At 41.8% G+C, this 22,169-nt stretch overlaps 1 protein-coding gene across 2 annotated transcripts; it reads left to right on the top strand.

The window, feature by feature from the left end:
- The first annotated feature begins 1,178 nt into the window (after positions 1 to 1,178).
- LOC108337629 (transcription factor bHLH30) lies at positions 1,179 to 7,765 on the top strand. Of its 2 annotated transcripts, XR_008250304.1 has the most exons (3): positions 1,179 to 1,694; positions 4,293 to 4,360; positions 7,213 to 7,345. XR_008250304.1 is itself a non-coding variant. In XM_017574193.2 (2 exons), exons 1-2 carry the CDS (start codon positions 6,623 to 6,625, stop codon positions 7,681 to 7,683), a joined length of 702 nt encoding a protein of 233 aa, XP_017429682.1. In that variant the 5' UTR covers positions 4,387 to 6,622; the 3' UTR covers positions 7,684 to 7,765. The 2 variants fall into 2 exon arrangements, 1 of the variants encoding a protein (XP_017429682.1); XM_017574193.2 differs by lacking the exons at positions 1,179 to 1,694; positions 4,293 to 4,360 and adding an exon at positions 4,387 to 6,853 and having other exon boundaries at positions 7,213 to 7,765.
- The last annotated feature ends 14,404 nt before the right edge of the window (positions 7,766 to 22,169 follow it).

The following is a 22,169-nucleotide window of genomic DNA, read 5'->3' as shown; positions in this document are numbered from 1 at the left end:
AATTTTACTGAAAATTAAATTACACCACAAAATATATCTAACTGTAAAATTTTAAAATTTAAACAGCAATTAATAATTTTTGAAATAGAGAGATGAAAAACATGTTTTAGGAAAATTGGAAGGAAATAAAACATATTTAAGTCATTAATAAATTAGGTGAGGATATATAGCTTAGGTGTGTATGATGTGGCTTCTGCAGGCTGCTGGTTGGGGGATGCCATCTAAAGTCTCATCTGCTCCTTGCAGCCCGAGCACTGACATGGGATGTTGATCTTTCCTTCTCCATTGTTACCCTTGGTGGGGCCCACCCGACATATTCACATGCATAATGTTACTGATAGATACATTCATACATAATTCATATTCATATTCTTTTTATCTATTTACTGTCACAAAAAGTAACGTAAACTGCTATACTAGCTACAAGGAAGGAATGTAGTAAGGTAAACCAATAGGTGGAGGAATAAAGAATATGCATGTCAGTGAATAATGGAGTGTCTCAATAATTAATGTGTCCATCCAACTTTATCTATTTCTACTCTGACCTAATTAGGGCATCAGGAAAGGTATATATTAATGGCAAAACTGATCACAACATTTTTAGAAGCATATATAATATATTAATTCCTTATCAACATCTTGTGGAATACAAGAAAACTTTGTTTCTGTTATGTCAAGTGTGTTTAGTTCAGAATATCTATATTAATTTTCTGTTACTTATTTGAAGAGGTTAACACATTTAAGCAACCAGTTAAGATGGAAAAAAGAGAAAGGAAACTATAGATAGATAAATTATAAATGTAATGAGTAACATAGCAAATAAAGTAGAATGAGATAGAAAAACCACGTAGGTGATTATAATTATTCTCTTCTAAAAGATATATCAGTAAGTATTATTACATCATGCACAAGAAATGAAACTATTACGACAAAACAAGAAGCTACGAACCTATGGAAAAACATTCAATGCATGAAACAAAAAGTAAAGGAGTAACAAGGGCTAATAAATGATGTGGTTATACGAGGTTTTAAAAGTGATTAGTCTAAAGATTATGTTAATAAAGGATATAGGAATTAATGTTAAGAGGGACAAAAAGGGGTGTGTGAAAGGGAAACGTTGAGTATATCAACGATCACTACAGGAAAATCGTTAATTTCCGAAGGAATAATACCGACGGCCTCTATGGCCTTCGATAAATTTAATTTACCAAAGGATGTACCGACGGTCATGTAAGTGGTTGATTACCGAAGGCCTTTTAAGTTTACCGAAGCCCCATAGGCCGTCGGTATAAGCATCGACCTAATGAATTGAAAATTTGGGATTTCCCTCTCCATTCTGCAAATTTTAGTTTCCACAGAAGCTTTCCCCCAATTTTTGGTGTCTCACCTCTGAACCCCCAAGCAACTTCCTCTTTCGTTCTGAAATCAAAATTAACCCCTTTTTTGCTGTAATTGTTGTGTCGACGCTAGGATAGGGCCGATGAGGAGGGTGGTGGTTGAGGGAGTACATTATTCCGAGGGGGCTGTTCGAAGGTGGTGGTCGCGGCGTGACGATTAGCTTGTGGCGACCTCAGGACAGTGTGCTCAGAAGTTGAAGGAAGTAGGTGGAGGGACTTCCTTAGAGGGTCGTTGTGGTCTTGTGTGGCTGTCGTGCTGTAGAAGGCTTGCCATCGTCATGTGCTTTCTTGGTTGAGGTAAGTTGTGCTTTTAATAATTCATTTTGAGTTACAATGTTGTTGAATCTGTTTGATGTTCTTGTGGCAGTAGTGTATGATGTTGTTTGATTGAGAAATTTTATTGGTTTGTTGCCTTTGCTTTTAATGCGTGCAACTGTGTGCTCTAAACTTCAACTACGAAGTGAAGCTTTCAACCTCTAACTTCCCCTTGACCTACTTCCAATCAACGTACACATCATGTTATATATTGTAAATGGTTGATACTATAACTTTCGTAATCAGAAAGGTTTTTGACATGATAACCTCAAGATGCACCAAATTGTATGAATTCCATGATGATGAAAGAACCACCAGTAGGTAGCGGTCCAAACTACAAGTCCTAGCAGCAAGTCACCTTATATGGCTTAGGTAAACAAATAGTCTCGGTTTCATACATAGCTCCTAAACCAAGAGCCTCTGCTTCAAACATGGATGGTCCAATAGTCCTGATATAGAGTTTGAACTTTCAATCAATAATTTTTTGCCAAAAATAGTGTGCTCAGGATGAAACCATTGGAGTAAATGCCTTTTAGCAACTGTATAATGTTTCTTTTTCACATGTTTCAATTCAAATCACAACCTAGCTTTTGTTACAACCCAAAGCAATTACAAATGCACTAATTCAAAAATCAGAGTTGGATTCAACTTTCACTAGAAAAAATGACCTGTAAATTCAGGTTTTGAGTTGTGAAACTGCACAACATTGGTTATAAGTCAAATTAGAATTTTACAACAACTTTAAATCATCAAAACAAAGTCTTTTGAGGTATTATTTGGCATAGAAATAGTAGATTCCAAAATTTGATCTTATAACAACTAATAATGTAGCAAATTAAACAACTACACACCTCATTGTAAGTTATAATGATTGAAACAGGTAGCTATCAATGCAAATGACTGTAGAAAGTGTAAATACACTAAACTAAGCTTGAAAACAACAACTATGCATGATGAAACTCGAACTGGACATTGCAAGGACATTTAACAAGGTGAAAACCATCACTTTTTGAGTTAAAATAGAAGTGGAGTGGTGATTTTGAGTTACAGGCTGTTTATAACTCATTTTAGAGTTTAAAGACAATTAAAATCATCAAATAAAGTTACCTGAACATTCAGTTGTGTGTTTAACTCAGTTGCATATGTTTTTTAGTATCAAACCACCAAACTAGGGACCTTTTGTAGTGCAGAATATTTTTTCCAGCTAAGGTTTCATTCTTTTCTCTAGTTGCAGTGCATTGGTAGTCATTTATGAATGATATAAGGGAATGAGACAATGTCTAGCCTTGATTATATGTGCTACATCACTTAAAACATTAATCTGTTTCAAAAATTCTGCACAAAATGGAATAAATCTGGTGCAATCTCATAAATCTGTTTCAGTGTAACTGTTTTGTTTATTAAGCAATGTGCAAGTTTGTATAATGATATTAAACATTTTCCAATTAATAGAAACCTGTATTAATCACAAAACTGCAAAAACCATAGTTGAGTTGGTAATAAATCCTGAAACAAGGTGCTATTATTGCTTTTTTTATCAATCTTTTCACTGTGTTTCATATCATTGCTTGTGTCTTAGGTGTTTAAATGCTTCCAGTTGATTCTCTGCAGTTATATCAAGTGTTTTAGGAGTTGTTAGAGTCATTGCAAGTGTTGTCTTCATTTAATTTCACTGAATTCTGAATTCTAGTGTAGTTTTGGTAACATTTTCATGCATATTTGGCAATGTGTGGAATGATTTGTTGAATCTGGTTGTTTTTGTGCATAAGCAAAGTTTTAGCAAGTTTATTTTTCCATTTTAAAGTTGTGTGCAGTATTGAAATGCTCATTTTTATGCCTAAATGCATAATCATCTCTTAAACCATCAAAATTGGCTTTAAAATGGAAGTGAATGAGTGAATTGACATTGCAACTTCTAATTTGTTTCTTGCTTTTTAAATCCACTTTCACTACCATATTATTATGATTTGAAATGGTGGACTACAAGTCTCATTTTCTTGGTCTAGAAATCTCTGCATATGACAGTCAAGTAATATTAGCCACCATGATATATATATATATATATATATATATATATATATATATATATATATATATATATTGATATATATATATATATTGATATATATATATATATATATATATATATATATATATATATATATATATATATATCAATATATATAATATGAAGTGGATAATGATGCACCTTATACCCCTGTGAATGTTGATAATGTTTCTATGTCCAGTATAATTGTAACATTGGACCAGTAGAGTCAAAACCCAAGGCAGCAACAATGCCATTGAAATGTGTTCATCATTATATTATAGTTATAGAGAATCAGCAAGAAACTCCTATTCTTTTGGCTTCTTTTACTTAAATCAAAAACTGATAATGAGGGTAATGGCTTCTCTTGCCTTTTTTATGAAAACTTTGATGGGAATATAGTTATTTTCACTTCCTTTCTGAAAACTTGACTTACAACTGTTATTCTTTCTACTTTAATGTATAATAACTCATTTATTTTGACAGACAAGAATAAGCACTAATAAATGACATTTCTCTCTCCCATGTTACAGTGTATGGTTGTTTTCTTCAAGCCAATCAAGTTTGCAATAGCATTTACTCATTTGCTTTCACTTGGAAGGTATGTTCTGTTTTAGAGTTGTATAATTACATTACGATGCACACTTGCTTATACTCTGGAATTTAATGTATTAGAAATGAGGATACACTTAAACTGTTTCTAGTTCACAAGTTTCAAATATTATGCTCTTATAAGTAATGGAAAATGTTTTATCTTTCTTTCCTTTGCAAAAGGGGGTGTGGGAGCAGACAATAAGGTTTCTTTACTCTTTATATCACTGTACACATAACTAATCATATGAACCTCAAATTACTACTTTTTGTACCTAATAGGCTATTTTGTTATTGGCCTCTCTTTGTGGACTTGAGTCCAAAAGAATAATCATTAAAATCCATTAAGTAATACAGGAAACTGGAACTTAACCCACAGATCGCTGATTGAAGTGAGAAATGAGGCATTACAGTGACTAAGTCAGCTGCTTAGCTTCCTCCTAAGTCTCACTGTTCTTGCTTATTTTTGCTTGCCTTCTGCTCATTCTATGTCTTGGTTTAGTAACCTTTGCAAACTTCAGACCTTCCTTACTCTTCCTCTACACTTTACTCCTTACTCATGATTGTCCTTAATCACTTCCTTTCTTTCCTCTTCACCTAGGCTCTTGTTATTATTGAGTATCTATCACAATTCTTAAAATAGAGACTTTCATGGTTTAATTTCTGTTCTTATGGATGAAGAGCACCAAGTATTAGGAACTCATTCTAATAAAATAGATGTTAGCTGTTTTGAATTCTTACTTTGTATTAAACAAATTTTAATTGATGTTCTATGGATTAATTGATGTTCAATGTATTCCTGATAATTGATTGCATCTTTGAGATGCACATTATGCATGTTTGTATGTGCTTGAAAACTTATAGGCAGGTCTGTTTGTAATTGAAATTTGATATACAGGTCTGGGTTGCACAAGAAATGCCATCTCTGTGAAAGCTGCTCTGCAATTTACCGAAGGCTTTTGCCCTTCGGTAAATGCCCACTGTTGGTCATTACCGAAGGCTTCTGCCCTTCGGTAAATACCCTCGTTTGGTCATTACCGAAGGCTTCTGCCCTTCGGTAATTACCGAAGGCTTTTGACCCTCGGTAATTACTGAAGGCTTTTGGCCCTCGGTAATTACCGAAGGGCGAAAGCCCTCGGTAATTGTTAGCGACAAGGGATTTACCGAAGGATTTTTGGCCGTCGATAAGCCTTCGGTAAACACCCATTATCGACGGCCTGTGGCTTTTACCGAGGGCTTCTGGCCTTCGGTAATGCCCTACTTTTTTGTAGTGGATGGTGCACAAACAGTATAGAGAATACAAGAAGTGATCAAATCCAAGAAGTAAAAGAGGTTGTTGTCGGATAAGCACATCGCTGTCTGGTTTTTGATTCCCCTGAGAAATTGGTGTCGGCGCCGGCTGCAGTAGTATACGTATGAGAGTATTAAGTAACAGTTGTTTTCCCCTTTGAAAATGATTGCATACCCTTCTTTTCCTTTTTCCACCAAACACGCCATTTTCCACCCTTCAACCCTCACCAACATATTACCACATTTCTCCTCTCACTATCCTTTTCTCCCCCCTTTTTCCAACATTATAGTTGTAATCAACTCTTCTACTTCTTATTCCCTTACCCTTTTATTCCCCTTTTCCATGCATCATTAATATATACATACATTACCATCCATAAACTTTTAAGACAAACATTGATTTTTACCGTATACACATATTAGGATGCAGAAGGTGTGAAAGCACAGGCTAGGACGAAAACTACAGTGAAATTGATTTGAAAGGCATAGAAAAAGCCATGAGTTTTGAAAATTAATTGTCTGAATAAGAAAAGAGAAAATAAGTGATTTAATTTCTGAAGAAAGTGTCTCCCGTTGTAGACAAATGTACAGGCACTAATTTATTCTCTGGTCTCTCAAAGGTCACGATCTTTCTCACTTCTCATTTCCATTCCTTCTTCTACCTCGGGCAACACAACACATTATATTTTATTTATTTATTTAGCAACAAAATAAAAATGTACCATTGTGTTTCTTTGGTAGGATCCCATTCTTCCACAACAGTTCAAACTTTGCTCCCTCATTCCTCACCCAACTGCCTCTCACGTACACAATACGCACACAGTAATTTCTACCTAAAAAGCTGCCCAACAATACACCGTACCTAAACCACCACAACGACAACGGACACTTCACACATCATCGTTACATCACCCTCTCCCCACTCCTTAAACCTCTTCATTCTCCACACACCAACAACATTATTCATTACAAACAAAAAAACATGCTTCCCTTCCGGAGATTCTACGGCTTCCAGAGTTGGCTAGACCACGACTCTACCCACGTCCCCAACACTTTCATTAAACGGTCAGTGGAGTTCGACGGCACCAGATCAAAAGCCGACCGCAAATCAACGGAAGCATGCAAGAGTCACAGGGAAGCCGAGAGGAGACGCAGGCAGAGAATCAACTCTCACCTATCCACCTTACGATCCCTCCTTCCTAACGCCGCCAAGGTTATCTACAAAAAAATATGTTCATTAATTATTATACGACAACGAAACTCACTCACACGTTTCTCTACAAGAATTTCCAAAATAAAACTTTTACAAAATAAGCTTAGTAATTAATTTGTATAACTTTTTTTATATATCTTATCATTCTTTGTGTATAACTCTTATTTTAACTTGTGGGAAAATTTATATATATATATATATATATATATATATATATATATATATATATATATATATATATATATATATATATATATATTTCATTATAAATGAACGCCCTTCTGAAAAACTGTTCAGTTGGTGTGAATTTAGTTTCTGCATGGTTGGAGAGTAATGTAGTAAATTATGACTTTTTTTAGTCGGATAAAGCGTCGTTGCTGGCGGAAGTTGTTGAGCACGTGAAACGGTTAAAGAAGCAGGCCGCTGAAGTGGCGTGCGTGGACGGCGGCGAACCAGGTGCGGTTCGGTCTGAGGCGTGGCCGCTTCCCGGGGAGTGCGACGAGGCGACGGTGAGTTGGTGCGAGGGGGAGGCGAATAGGGTAAAGGCGACAGTGTGCTGTGAGGACCGGGCCGGTCTGAACCGCGACGTGACACGGGCAATCCGGTCGGTTCAGGCAAAGCCGGTTCGCGCGGAAATGATGACGGTTGGGGGAAGGACGAAGAGTGTGGTGGTGGTGGAGTGGGGTGAAGAGGAGGTGGAGGTTGGGGCGCTGGAACGGGCTTTGAAGGCCATAGTGGAGAATCGGGCTTTGGTGGGCTTTGGAATGGGCCCTATTGTTTTGGGCCAGAAACGGGGTAGGGATTGTTGCGGTTCGCCTACTTCTTCTTGAGAGGAATGGGAAAATCGGCTAGCGCGTAATTAATTTTGTTTTATTTTTTTATTTGGTATAAGAAATATTTAGATTTTAGTTATTTTTCTGATTGGAGATGCCATTTTTATTTTATATAGGTAGATGATGCTTTTGGTCTGTATTAGAATCTATAATTTATACTTATAATAATCTAATTTATAAAACTAATAGAATAACATGGTAGTGTAAAGAAAGTACTATTAACATCAATGATTAATTTCATTCTTCTTATGTAGGCTACCTATACAATGTGAGTTAACTACACTTTCCATTCTCTTTCTCTTTCGGGCATTTTTTTACTATCAAATGTACCAATAAATGAAGATTGTTTAATTATAATTTTGAATGAGTTATAATAATAAGTGATTATTTAACTTTGGAGTATTAATTTATCTGGGATCTCATAATTCATAATAATGCTTTTAAATGGATAGTCTTTAGAGAGAGAAATATAATAAAATCTCCTTATTTTGGGTTTTAAAATTTAAAAGGATCTGTGTGTAATGTAAAAGGATGCAAAAAAATATATGGCAATGTAATGCTTTTACTTCTAAAGCAAAACATATGTTTATGTAAGAATTTTAGAAAAAAAAATGAAATCTTAATATAATATGGAAAAGCATTTCAGGGGAAAATGTAATTAACTTTTTACCTTTCGATACTAGAATCTGAGGTGGATTTTAGTCCGTGATTAAATAAAGAGATTATCACTAATGCAGAAATGATCTTTAACGTCACACTTTAGATGTTGGACCACTAAATATCCAACGTAAAAAATGATCGGTGATATTTTTTTGAATAAAATTCTCATTGGGACATCCGATTTGGGGGGAGGGGGGGAGGGACGTCTAAATTCACTAACACGTTAGCTCCCCAAAATGTACGCCAAAAATATGGTAGAAATTAATTTTTTATTCGTTTTAGACATTCGACTTGAGAGCCCCCAACGTCTACTTCGTATTTAGTCGTCCAATTACTCCATTGGACACCAAAATGGTCGCGCCAGAATCCCAAAAGCCATTTTTTGACGCCATTTAGACGTCTGACCCCGCCACCCAGACACATTGATTGCCAGAGGACACATGTTGACATTGACGTGAGGTCAAGTGTGCCATCAGGGCCAAATGCTGATAGGTTTAGGAATTATCTGGGTGTGTTAGCAAAAACCTATCTTTCTATCCTCCTTGCATCTTGGGATGACGTTTCAGAGGTCGACAAGAACCTTTTATGGCAACATATACAGGTATGTTTATTTAAAAAAAATTTGATATACTTTTTTCTTTGTTCTTATTATGTCATTAACATGTTCTTTGTTTTAAACAACAAAATTATGATATTCCAAACACTAGTCAAATTAGAAAGAAAGTGTTATCCCATGTAGCGACCAAATGGAAGGATTTCAAGACACGACTGACATGTCTATATGTCTTTGGAGACAGACAACATGAGAATCCATGTGAGAGGTACAATTTCACAGAAGAGTAGATGTAGTTTCGTGCATCTAGAGAGTCTACGAACTGATAGGTTTGTTTCTTAACATCTAGAGAGTCTTTAGTTAATGTATTTTATTATGATTTTACATTTATGAATATACATGATTTCCAGGGTAAAAGGATAGCCTCCCAAGAAAGGAAAAGGCTAAATGATGCACCACATGTGTTATCACGAGGTGGTTATGCAAAACTTGAGAAGAAGATGAGAAAGAGTCGAGCTGAGGAATTAGGACTTGAATCCCCGACCTAGCACCTGCACCTGCTAGCTACTAATGAACAAATCTTAGATCCCCGAAAATGGAGTCAAGAACTTGTTAACCCTCGACAAGTGTAACCGAATCGTATCAAGTAATAAACCTGGTAAGACCAAGTATCGTTCTCCCAAAGGACTCATGGCCTAGACAGTTATGTGATTTATTGATGAATTAAGACTTGTGAACAAATTGTTGTAAGTTTCAAATGTAATAGACTAACATGTAAATATGTATGCATGTGATGATCAATGGGCAAGAAGAAACAAAACACGTGAATTGAAATACATGGATGAATATGTTGTTGGGGTTTATCAATTTCATCCTATCCATTCTCTTGTATTTAGGAATTCATCATTCTTTTCATTAATGTTAATGTCACTTTCTAAATTACTTAAAACTCGATGTCTCGGCGAAGAAAGCCTAATCATAATCACTAGTTTACAATGTCTTGTCTCCCTAGCAATTAATCATGCATTATAGTGAACAGAAGCTTAAAGGCAACCAACTATCATACTCCTATGTCTAGGTTGGTAATATAATGATGGGAGAGATTCCCCAGATCTAGATTTCCCCGTATGTGTCCATATCGACAAAACCAATAATCATGACATCGAATGAGTTAAACAATGCATGCTTTGAGCAAAGAGGAAAAACCCTAACTATTAATGAAAGAAAGCATGTATCATAAAAATGATGTTGAAGAACAAATTCCATACAAGAGAGTTTCTAAGGATTTACATTTATTCCCCAACAACAAAATAAGTTTAGTTCACCATATTCATGGTGAAACTAGATGAAATACAATGGAAAAGTGAAGGATAAAACCCTAGAAAGTTGAGAAAGGAGCCTTAGCATCCAAAAACCTCCTCCAAGGGGTGAAAGAGTGTGTTTTTGATTCGTCCCAGCGAAAGATACAAACCCTAGGACGTCCTAACGCTTATATATTATTCTAAAAAATACAGAAAATTAGGCCCAAGCCCATAAAAGTGCCGCTCAGCGATAAATACCGCTCAACGGTAGTAGTGCGTGTCAATTCTTCCCCTCAGCGCCAGTTTTCCCCTCAACGGTGCCAACGGATACTGAAAAGTGTCGCTCAGCGGTAATTGGCACTGAGCGGTACTTGTTGATTCTCTTCTTTTGCACTTTTTGTGTCCTCTTCTGATTTCATCTCTATCCCCTTTCACTTCTTTCATCAATTTCATCTAAAAACCTGCAAAAACAAGGAAATCAAGCATAAAACCTGTCCAACTCTGTTATTTCCACTAATTCAACAAAATCATGAGTTCAAGCTAATTTCTAAGTCATAAAGGTTGTAATTGAAGTCAATTTTAAGTATAAAAATAACAGTTTTTCAACTGTTATCAGGTACGAGCTGTGGGAGGCTGCTCAGACTAAATTTGATGGGAACATGACATCTTCCTCAGTTGCCTTGATCTCACAAAGAATTGTAAGTTCAAACCAAAGCATTGTTTGGTTGTGTATTTATCATCACATATATTTATGTAATAAAGTTATTTTTAATATGCAGGATGAGTTAGTTGAGCAACAAACTCAAGGAACATTTGTTGGCCAAGGTAGGGATGACATTCTAAATACGGCTATTGGAAAGCACGAGTACCCAGGACGTGTACGTAGAGTTGGTGGGGCAATTGATCTTCGTGACTACTTTGGCCCTACACAAAAAAACACTCAATCCATGAGTCAGGAGGCATTGAGGAAGATGGATCTTCAGTGGGAGGAAAGACTCAACCAAAGCATGAGGTCAATGGAGCAACGATTCATGGAGAAGCTACAAGAACAAAAAGAAATACAAAGAGCGCTTGAAGAGAAGCTGCATTCCATGACGCAGGGCACCATGGGGTTGCCCACTGAAGCTCCCACACCACCTCGGGTCAACACTGGAAGATCATGCTTGTACCAGAGGTGCCGGATGCCGTACGGAAGGACGCCAACATAGACGGCGCCACATGTACTGATAGTGGACGTTCGCCCAAGAGCAGGACGTTCGTCAAGGATTGGACACTCGCCCAAAGATTGGACGTCCGCCCAAGGGTTGGACGTCCGCCCAAGGGTTGGACGAACGCCCAAGAACTGGAAGTCCGCCCTAAATGGGACGTCCCCTCAATATGGAACGTTCGCCCGAAGCAGGACGTCCGCCCAATGTGAGACGTCCGCCCAAGCGCTGGACGTCCGCCCAAGAAGGGACGTTCGCCTAACAGCTGGACGTCCGCCCAATATGGGACGTTCGCCCCACAGCTGGACGTCCGCCCAATATGGAACGTTCGCCCGAAGCAGAACGTCCGCCCAATGTGAGACGTCCGCCCAAGAAGGGACGTCCGCCCAAGAGCTGGACATCCGCCCAAGAAGGGACGTTTGCCCAACAGCTGGACGTCCGCCCAATATGGAACGTTTGCCCAAAGCAGAACGTCCGCCCAATGTGAGACGTCCGCCCAAGAGCGGGACGTCCGCCCAAGGAGGGACGTCCACCCAAGAGCTGGACGTACGCCCAAGAAGGGACGTTCGCCCAACAGCTGGACGTCCGCCCAATATGGAACGTTCGCCCGAAGCAGAACGTCCGCCCAATGTGAGACGTCCGCCCAAGAAGGGACGTCCGCCCAAGAGCTGGACATCCGCCCAAGAAGGGACGTTCGCCCAACAGCTGGACGTCCGCCCAATATGGAACGTTCGCCCGAAGCAGAACGTCCGCCCAATGTGAGACGTCCGCCCTAGAGCGGGACGTCCGCCCAAGGAGGGACGTCCGCCCAAGAGCTGGACGTACGCCCAAGAAGGGACTTTCGCCCAACAGCTGGACGTCCGCCCAATATGGAACGTTCCCCGAAGCAGAACGTCCGCCCAATGTTAGATGTCCGCCCAAGAGCTGGACGTCCGCCCAAGGAATGGACGTTCGTCCAAGAGCTGGACGTCCGCCCAAGAGCTGGACGCCCACCTAGGGTAACATCCTTGACCGACCATCATTCCCAACCGACGCACTTTGTTGATTACACGGTTAAGTGCTAATGACACATTAAAGTCCTTAACGAAGATTAAGGTATTATTGGGCCGTCCCTAGGCCCCCAAAAGGTAAAAGCCCATTACAACTCACTATAAATAAAGGTCTCAGGTATGAACTCGAACCAACTTGATAACGATGCATACACGCATCACAATCGCTCTGTCATATAACTGACTTGAGCGTCGGAGTGCCTTTAGCAGGTACCCGGCCCCTCCCCAACTGGGAGTGTGGAGCAGCGCTAGGAGAGGGAGGACGCCCGCCCGGCTCGGAGCAGAGAACGAAGGACCATCCGCCAGGAGTGGAGGACGTCCGCCCGGTTTAGAGCGAGCGTCCGGATTGGAGGGCGTCCGCCCGGTTTGGAGCGCCGAGCAGCGATCTCCCGTCTTTGCGTCGCCCGCCAGTGCAGCTTCCTTCGGTTCGCGGGATTCTGCAGTGTCCGCCCGGCCCATGCGCCTTCGTCGGTCGTCCGCCTGTTCCCAGCGTTCCCCATCAGTCGTCCGCCCTCTCAGGGTCCGCCCGGACACAGTCGAAACATTTGGCGCCCACCGTGGGGCCGTGTGACTTTGGTTACCCAAAGATGACCACGAGAAATGAGCACGGATAACCCCCTCACCAGTACTTCATAGCCGCACGACATATGTCCTCGGTCGCCACACATTTAAGAACGTTCGGCCTCCGCATAGTCTCGGCCGTTCGGCCCCCTCATATTTAAGGACGCTCGGTCTCAGCATTGTCTCGGCCGTTCGGCCTCAGCATAAACTTGGGCGTTCGCCCTCAGCATAACCTCGGACGTTCGGCCACAACCTATTCTCGGCCATTTGGACACATATTTTCGACCTTACAAGGTACGAACACACCCTTTAAGCTAGAAATACGATCATGTTTACCTTACTTATACTGCAGGTGACCAACCAATCCAGACCTAAGCGCTCGTCCACCCGGATTCAAAGAGCGCTCGTCCACCCGGACTTAAGCGTTCGTCCAATCCGGACTCAAGCGCTCGTCCACCCGGATGCAAAGAGCGCTCGTCCAATCCGGACTCAAGCGCTCGTCCACCCGAATTCAAGGAGCGCTCGTCCAATCCGGACTAAAGCGCTCGTCCAATCCAGACTCAAGCACCCGTCCACGTCCTCAGCGTATTATTGACCGTTCGGCCTCAGCATAGTCTCGGCCGTTCGGCCTCCTCATATTTAAGGACGCTTGATCCAAGCATTGTCTCGGCCGTTCGGCCTCAGCCCATCTTCGGCCGTTCGGTCTCGTCATCATTTCGGCCATTCGGCCTCCATGATTAAGAGCGTTCGACCTCAGCACAATCTCGGCCGTTCGGCCTCAACCTATTCTCGGCCATTTAACCATAGCATATTTTCGGCCTTACAAGGTACGGACACACCTTTCTTTAAACTTGAAATTTGCTATGTTCCCTTCATGGTGCAGGTCACCGGCAACAATGACGACGAAGGGAAAGACCGTCCGCCCTACCAAACTCCAAGCTGGTGAAAAAGAGTGTTCCAACGAGAACAACTCTCAGCTTGGTTGGGCGACGAAGCGAAAGACCGTCCGCCCTACCAAACTCCAAGCTGGTGAAAAAGAGTGTTCCAACGAGAACAACTCTCAGCTTGGTTGGGCGACGAAGCGAAAGACCGTCCGCCCTACCAAACTCCAAGCTGGTGAAAAGGAGTGTTCCAACGAGAACAACTCTCAGCTTGGTTGGGCGACGAAGCAAAGCGCCGGCCATCCATAACTTAGCCAAATATGGCATTCAGCAAAGCGCCGACCGTCCATAACTTAGCCAAATCTGGCATTCAGCAAAGCGCCGACCGTCCATAACTTAGCCAAATCTGGCATTCAGCAAAGCGCCGGCCGTCCATAACTTAGCCAAATCTGGCATTCAGCAAAGCGCCGGCCGTCCGTAACTTAGCCAAATCTGGCATTCAGCAAAGCGCCGGTCGTCCATAACTTAGCCAAATCTGGCATTCAGCAAAAGCCGGCCATCCATAACTTAGCCAAATCTGGCATTCAGCAAAGCGCCGGCCGTCCATAACTTAGCCAAATCTGGCATTCAGCAAAAGCCGGCCATCCATAACTTAGCCAAATCTGGCATTCAGCAAAGCGCCGGCCGTCCATAACTTAGCCAAATCTAGCATTCAGCAAAGCGCCGGCCGTCCGTAACTTAGCCAAATCTGGCATTCAGCAAAGCGCCGGCCGTCCATAACTTAGCCAAATCTGGCATTCAGCAAAGCGCCGGCCGTCCGTAACTTAGCCAAATCTGGCATTCAGCAAAGCGCCGGCCGTCCATAACTTAGCCAAATCTGGCATTCAGCAAAAGCCGGCCATCCATAACTTAGCCAAATCTGGCATTCAGCAAAGCGCCGGCCGTCCATAACTTAGCCAAATCTGGCATTCAGCAAAAGCCGGCCATCCATAACTTAGCCAAATCTGGCATTCAGCAAAGCGCCGGCCGTCCATAACTTAGCCAAATCTGGCATTCAGCAAAGCGCCGGCCATCCATAACTTAGCCAAATCTGGCATTCAGCAAAGCGCCGGCCGTCCATAACTTAGCCAAATCTGGCATTCAGCAAAGCGCCGGCCGTCCATAACTTAGCCAAATCTGGCATTCAGCAAAGCGCCGGCCATCCATAACTTAGCCAAATCTGGCATTCATCAATAACCGGCCGTCCGTAACTTAGCCAAATCTGGCATTCAGTAGTCAACCGTCCGGCTATTTGTCCTCCAGGGTACGCCAAGTCGACCTCCACGAGGACCCCTCAATTCGGAGGCCATCTAGAAAATCCCTTTGCACAATAAAATTATGCTCGGGCTTGGGGGGCTTATGTAATAACAGGACCTCCCGGCATAGGACGAGCATCCAGCCATTTGGACGTCCGCCCAAGATGGAACGCTCGTCCAATGTGGCGAGCGTCCAGTCAACCAAGGCAGAACGTATGTACCAGGGAGTGCCGAACGTCACCTAAATGGCCAAATGCCGGTCCGCCAACCGGGTAGAACCCCTGTTTGTAAGAGAAACTTTGAAGAACTCACATGGAATTTTATCACCACAAGATAGCCCCGCACTCTCTACACTCTAAAAGTATTCAAAATCCTACGTACACTACGCGCACTAGGACTTGGGGGGCTTATGTACCAGAGGTGCCGGATGCCGTACGGAAGGACGCCAACATAGACGGCGCCACATGTACTGATAGTGGACGTTCGCCCAAGAGCAGGACGTTCGTCAAGGATTGGACACTCGCCCAAAGATTGGACGTCCGCCCAAGGGTTGGACGAACGCCCAAGAGCTGGACGTCCGCCCTAAATGGGACGTCCGCTCAATATGGAACGTTCGCCCGAAGCAGGACGTCCGCCCAATGTGAGACGTCCGCCCAAGCGCTGGACGTCCGCCCAAGAAGGGACGTTCGCCTAACAGCTGGACGTCCGCCCAATATGGGACGTTCGCCCCACAGCTGGACGTCCGCCCAATATGGAACGTTCGCCCGAAGCAGAACGTCCGCCCAAGAAGGGACGTCCGCCCAAGAGCTGGACATCCGCCCAAGAAGGGACGTTCGCCCAACAGTTGGACGTCCGCCCAATATGGAACGTTCGCCCGAAGCAGAACGTCCGCCCAATGTGAGACGTCCGCCCAAGAGCGGGACGTCCGCCCAAGAGCGGGACGTCCGCCCAAGGAGGGACGTCCGCCCAAGAGCTGGACGTACGCCCAAGAAGGGACGTTCGCCCAACAGCTGGACGTCCGCCCAATATGGAACGTTCGCCCGAAGCAGAACGTCCGCCCAATGTGAGACGTCCGCCCAAGAAGGGACGTCCGCCCAAGAGCTGGACATCCGCCCAAGAAGGGACGTTCGCCCAACAGCTGGACGTCCGCCCAATATGGAACGTTCGCCCGAAGCAGAACGTCCGCCCAATGTGAGACGTCCGCCCAAGAGCGGGACGTCCGCCCAAGGAGGGACGTCCGCCCAAGAGCTGGACGTACGCCCAAGAAGGGACGTTCGCCCAACAGCTGGACGTCCGCCCAATATGGAACGTTCCCCGAAGCAGAACGTCCGCCCAATGTTAGATGTCCACCCAAGAGCTGGACGTCCGCCCAAGGAATGGACGTTCGTCCAAGAGCTGGACGTCCGCCCAAGAGCTGGACGCCCACCTAGGGTAACATCCCTGACCGACCATCATTCCCAACCGACGCACTTTGTTGATTACACGGTTAAATGCTAATGACACATTAAAGTCCTTAACGAAGATTAAGGTATTATTGGGCCGTCCCCAGGCCCCCAAAAGGTAAAAGCCCATTACAACTCACTATAAATAAAGGTCTCAGGTATGAACTCGAACCAACTTGATAACGATGCATACACGCATCACAATCGCTTTGTCATATAACTGACTTGAGCGTCGGAGTGCCTTTAGCAGGTACCCGGCCCCTCCCCAACTGGGAGTGTGGAGCAGCGCTAGGAGAGGGAGGACGCCCGCCCGGCTCGGAGCAGAGAACGAAGGACCATCCGCCAGGAGTGGAGGACGTCCGCTCGGTTTAGAGCGAGCGTCCGGATTGGAGGGCGTCCGCCCGGTTTGGAGCGCCGAGCAGCGATCTCCCGTCTTTGCGTCGCCCGCCAGTGCAGCTTCCTTCGGTTCGCGGGATTCTGCAGTGTCCGCCCGGCCCATGCGCCTTCGTCGGTCGTCCGCCTGTTCCCAGCGTTCCCCATCAGTCGTCCGCCCTCTCAGGGTCCGCCCGGACACAGTCGAAACAATGCTCTATTGTAGATGCTACTAACTATAGTTGTCAATATGAGCTATTGGTTGATGGGGATCCCCCAAACATTGTGGCTGTCGGACGAGTAGTTGAGGGAGGTCAGAGTAGTCATGGTGTTCCCCTATTACCCCACCACGTGCGTGTCATGGTTAACGAGGTTCGGGATCCCCAGGCTCAGGTGTCTGTACCCACTTCAGAAATTCATTTTGTGGGAGAGGCCATAGGAACATTTATAGCCTGGCCTAAAGCATTGATCATGTCACACATTGCTACACCACAAGTATAATATTTTTATTATTAGTATTTCTATGTTAAATTTAAAAACATTTATTGATAACTTTGAAATTTTTATGTTCAGTCCATACGTCCTCAAAAGCAGTCGATGCATAAGCCAGTCATAGATGAAGATGATGAGATGGATGAAGCGGAGCATGATCCTCTACAAAAGCTCATGACAAAATTACCCAGGTCGAACAGAGGACTAGTAGAAGTGTACTGGGATAATGGAGTATTTGGCATCCCCTTGTTAAGACTCTGGCAAGTGTACCGAATCGTATCAAGTAATAATAAAATGGTAAGACCAAGTATCATTTCCCAAAGGACTCATGGCACTAAACAGTTATGTGATTACTCAACTAATTAAGACTTAAGAAGAAAAATTTTTGGGGTTTTGAATGCAAATGCAATAAAAATAAACATGAATGCAATTTGATCAATTGAGAATAAACACTATAATGGATGGATGAAGTTGATAATATGAGATGAATATGTTGTTGGGGTTTAGATTTCACCTACTTTTGTTAGCAAAAAATGAAGTTTTGATGATGAACAGATTTGCACAAGTCAAGATCCACAAAGACAAATTGAAGATCTCTGTATTTTATAAAGCTTTTATAATAATCAAAGTTGATGTAATAGTGCTCAAATATGTATTAGGGTTGATTCTTGTAATTTATATTTGATTTATTTACTGTTGAGAATCATCCACAAGCTGTTTTAATCGATTAAACCCAGTTTTAATCGATTAAAACGAGGCTGGCACTGAAAACCCAACTACCCTTGTAATAATCGATTAAAGCTAATAATAATCGATTAGTTAATCGATTATTCTTGAGAATAATAGATTACCACTAGCCGTTGTGGGTTTCAGATTTGAAAAACTAGCCGTTGTACTCATTGTAATCGATTAATACTTGTGTTAATCGATTAAATGCGTTAGATGACCCGTTTTCGAAGAATGAAAGGGTATTAGGCTGAGTCTATAAAATGGCTCACTCTTGATCTAAAAAATAACTCTTCCCTTGTGCTAAAAACCTCTGAACTCTTTGAGAACTCTGTGAGATTGTTGAAGCTAAGGAAACTCTTGTCTGCAAAGTCCTGAAGTGCTATTGCGGTGACAGAGGAATAGCTTGTTCATCCTTGGTGTATCCGAGGAAGTGCCTGGAAAAGAATCATCCTTCGTGAAACATTCGAAGGAGGTGGTCATCCTTTGTGAAGATTCAAAGGAAGTGTAAGTTCGTCTCTTGTGGTTTCAAGAGAGGTGATATTTCTAAACTCTTACAAATTGTTTTTCTTTGTGATTAATATTTGTAACTGTTTTGTGTTAGTGAAAAAGGTTTATCTTGTTTGAGATAAGCGACTGGACGTAGGATCCGAGTGATCTGAACCAGGATAAAATCACGTGTGCAATTTTTCTCTTTCCCTTACTCTGTCATTTATATTTAATTATCTGCTCAGTAAGAAAAATTAAGAGAAAAATAATAAAAGGCAAAATAAAAGTATATAACCAATTCACCACCCCCCCCTCTTGGTTTGTTCCACGCTAATAATTCCGTTGCAGTGATTCTAACAATTGGTATCAGAGCTTGCTTTGATAATCATTCAAATGGCAGGATCACATTCAAACCTTTGCAGAGGGTACATCAATCAATAGACCCCCACTATTCACAGGTGAGAACTATGCATTCTGGAAGGTAAGAATGCAAATATTTATTGAATCTATTGATTGTGAAATTTGGGATGTTATTGCGTCTGGCTCTTCTGTTTCTACTAACAATACACAGGAACCAAAGCCCCGTGGTCAATGGACCATTGAAGAAAAGAAAAGATTTTAGAATGACGTAAAAGCTCGGAATATCATTGCATCAGCATTGACTGTTGATGAGTTCTACAGGGTCTCTGTCTGCAAAACTGCTCAAGAAATGTGGGACGTACTCAGAGTGACGCATGAAGGAACAGATGATGTAAAGAGGGCAAGGAAGAACTCCTTAATCCAAGAGTATGAAATGTTCCGGATGAAGCAAGGAGAAACAATTTCAGACGTTCAAAAACGCTTCACCAACATTGTCAATCATCTCATTGGACTAGGTAAGTCATTTGATACCGATGAACTTAACATTAAAATCTTGAAGTCTTTAGACAGGTCGTGGCAACCAAAGGTGACTGCAATCTCGGAGTCACAAAACCTCAACACCATGACTATGGCGGCACTCTTTGGAAAGTTGAGGGAACATGAACTAGATCTTGGAAGACTTGATGAAGAAGAAGCAAAAGCCAAAAACAACAAGAAGAGTTTGGCATTAAAGTCGGAGGTTGAAAGAAGCAAAGGCAAATCAAAAGATGAAGACTCAAACGAAGAGGAAAATTTAAGTCTTGTGATCAAAAGATTAAACAGGTTCATGAAGTCTAAAGGTAAAGGAAGATTTAGATACGAAAAGAAAGATAATCAAGTATCTTCCTCAAATTACCGATGCTACGGCTGTGGAGAAAAGGGGCATCTAAAAGCAGACTGCCCAAATCAAAAGAAGGGTGAAGACAAAAAGGAGAAAAGATTCTTCAAGAAAAAGAAGGCCTACATTGCATGGGAAGACGACAATGAGACTATTTCATATTCAAGTGACTCAGATGAAGAAGCAAACATCTGTTTGATGGCAGATGATGATAATGTCAGCCAAGTATTACAGAAATCAAGAAAAGTCATGTGGTGTCTCGATAGTGGTTGCTCAAAACACATGACAGGAGACAAGACGAAGTTCACATATTTCAAAGAAAAGGAACAAGGCTTTGTTACCTATGGTGACAACAACAAAGGAAGAATTCTTGGAAAAGGGGATATAGGAAGCAAAGACACCTTGATGATCAAAGACGTGCTATATGTAGAAGGACTAAGGCATACCTTAATTAGCATAAGTCAACTATGCGACAAAGGATTCAAGGTAACCTTTGAGAAGAATTCTTGCACTATTTTTAAGAATGATTCTTCTGAAATTGCATTAAAAGGAGTCAGACATAATAATATTTATTTAATTGATTTAGAAAATGCATCAAATAAAAATATTTCATGTTTAGTTGATGTGAGATCTCGAAAAATTAAACCATGATTATACTGTCAAATCTGTCTTTATTGCACTGCTGAGTCACCTGGCTGCTTCCAAATGTAACATCCCAAAATATAGTAATTACCATAATTAGAATTAATTACATTAAGCCAATAAAACAGTGCAGTCTTACAAATCTGAACGAGCGTCAAAAGCCGAACGGCTTAACATACAGAAATAAACGAACGCGGTAAAGACAGAAGTTTAGAGACGAACGGTCTTACAAAACTATGACCGAACGTCCACAATTAAACTTAACAAACTAATAAAATAAACATGCGAGCGCTCTAAGGCTCGGCTTTAATTTCCACATCCACCAGGTTAGCGTCTTCCAAATTTTCTCCTTCTAGCACTTCTTCAAGTGACGCACCTCCATCTGCTCACATCCACACGGATGATCATTGCAATGACAGGACGAACGTACATATACAAGACGACAACACAAGGAAAAACGAAAGGGTAAGCTTAAGTAATTTAATTCATACGTCAATATATATACTAACAATTCAGATCATTCAAACACACATCTCAACATATAACATCATCCAACATACATTTATATATATATATATATATATAGACCGACCGTCCGGACTGTATGAATCTGTGTAGTTACAAGCGTCCTTGCACCCGAGTGATGTAGTAACTGGGATACACCAAACAGCTGCCACTCGAGGTCAGTCCGTTCTTACGTCGCCCATGTTAACTTATGGACTAAGGACCTCCTGCCGTTCCCACACATGACATACTTCCTCTACATGAAGATAGTATTCACGGAACATCAGGATGGACAGCGAGTCTTAACTTATCCATAGTCATACTTTACCAAATTTAATATCCAATATATATATGAGTCGTTCCTCCATGGAACGCTCGTTCAAATATCAAAATCATACTTTCCATTCTTATAGTGTTCGCACATCTTAATACTTCCTTTTATTTACATTTTCAATCTATGTTCCACTTCCATAAAAAGACGAGCGTTCAATCCTCTACACAACGAGGACGAACGTCAAGAGTGAGATCGAAAGGTCTTCTTTTCAAAAGAATAAAGCTGACGCATTTTACATGACGAACGTGACCACTACTAGAATCAGTTGAATGAACCAACTCTTAGCAATATAACATAACTGTTTCAGAATAATTTAAGTTCAAAGACTTTAGACCAATTTCAAAGGGAAAATGATACAGAAAGATGATTACTTAATTATCCTGAGGAGAATTTGTTTAACTGGGTCGACTGTCAGTCAATGACCGAAAGCGAATATTCATTTACTGATAATTTGAGACGAACGTTATTTACGTACGTTCTGAAATCAAAGATAGGGACGAGCGTTCGGTATAAGACCGTACACTTCTTAGGACGAACGCTAGATATAAGATCGAGCGCTATTTAGGACGAACGTTCAGTGTAAGACCGAGCGCTACTTAAGACGAACGCTTGGTATAAAACCGAGCGCTATTTAGGACGAACGCTCAGTGTAAGACCGAGTGCTACTGTTTTATAAATATAAGGAACAATAACTTAATTTAATTTACAAGATTACCCATAGGTTGAGCCGAACGCTCAAC

Source organism: Vigna angularis, chromosome 7, assembly GCF_016808095.1.
Source record: "Vigna angularis cultivar LongXiaoDou No.4 chromosome 7, ASM1680809v1, whole genome shotgun sequence".
NCBI lineage: Eukaryota > Viridiplantae > Streptophyta > Magnoliopsida > Fabales > Fabaceae > Vigna > Vigna angularis.
The sequence above is the reverse complement of the archived record's forward strand: the minus strand, read 5'-3'. Positions and strand labels throughout refer to the sequence as shown.

Bases quoted from the DNA above. Each gene is read 5' to 3' on its own strand.
- LOC108337629 (XM_017574193.2), top strand. From the start codon at position 6,623: ATGCTTCCCTTCCGGAGATTCTACGGCTTCCAGAGTTGGCTAGACCAC. The intron at 6,854-7,212 runs GTTATCTACAAA...GACTTTTTTTAG, and splicing joins TCCTTCCTAACGCCGCCAAG to TCGGATAAAGCGTCGTTGCT.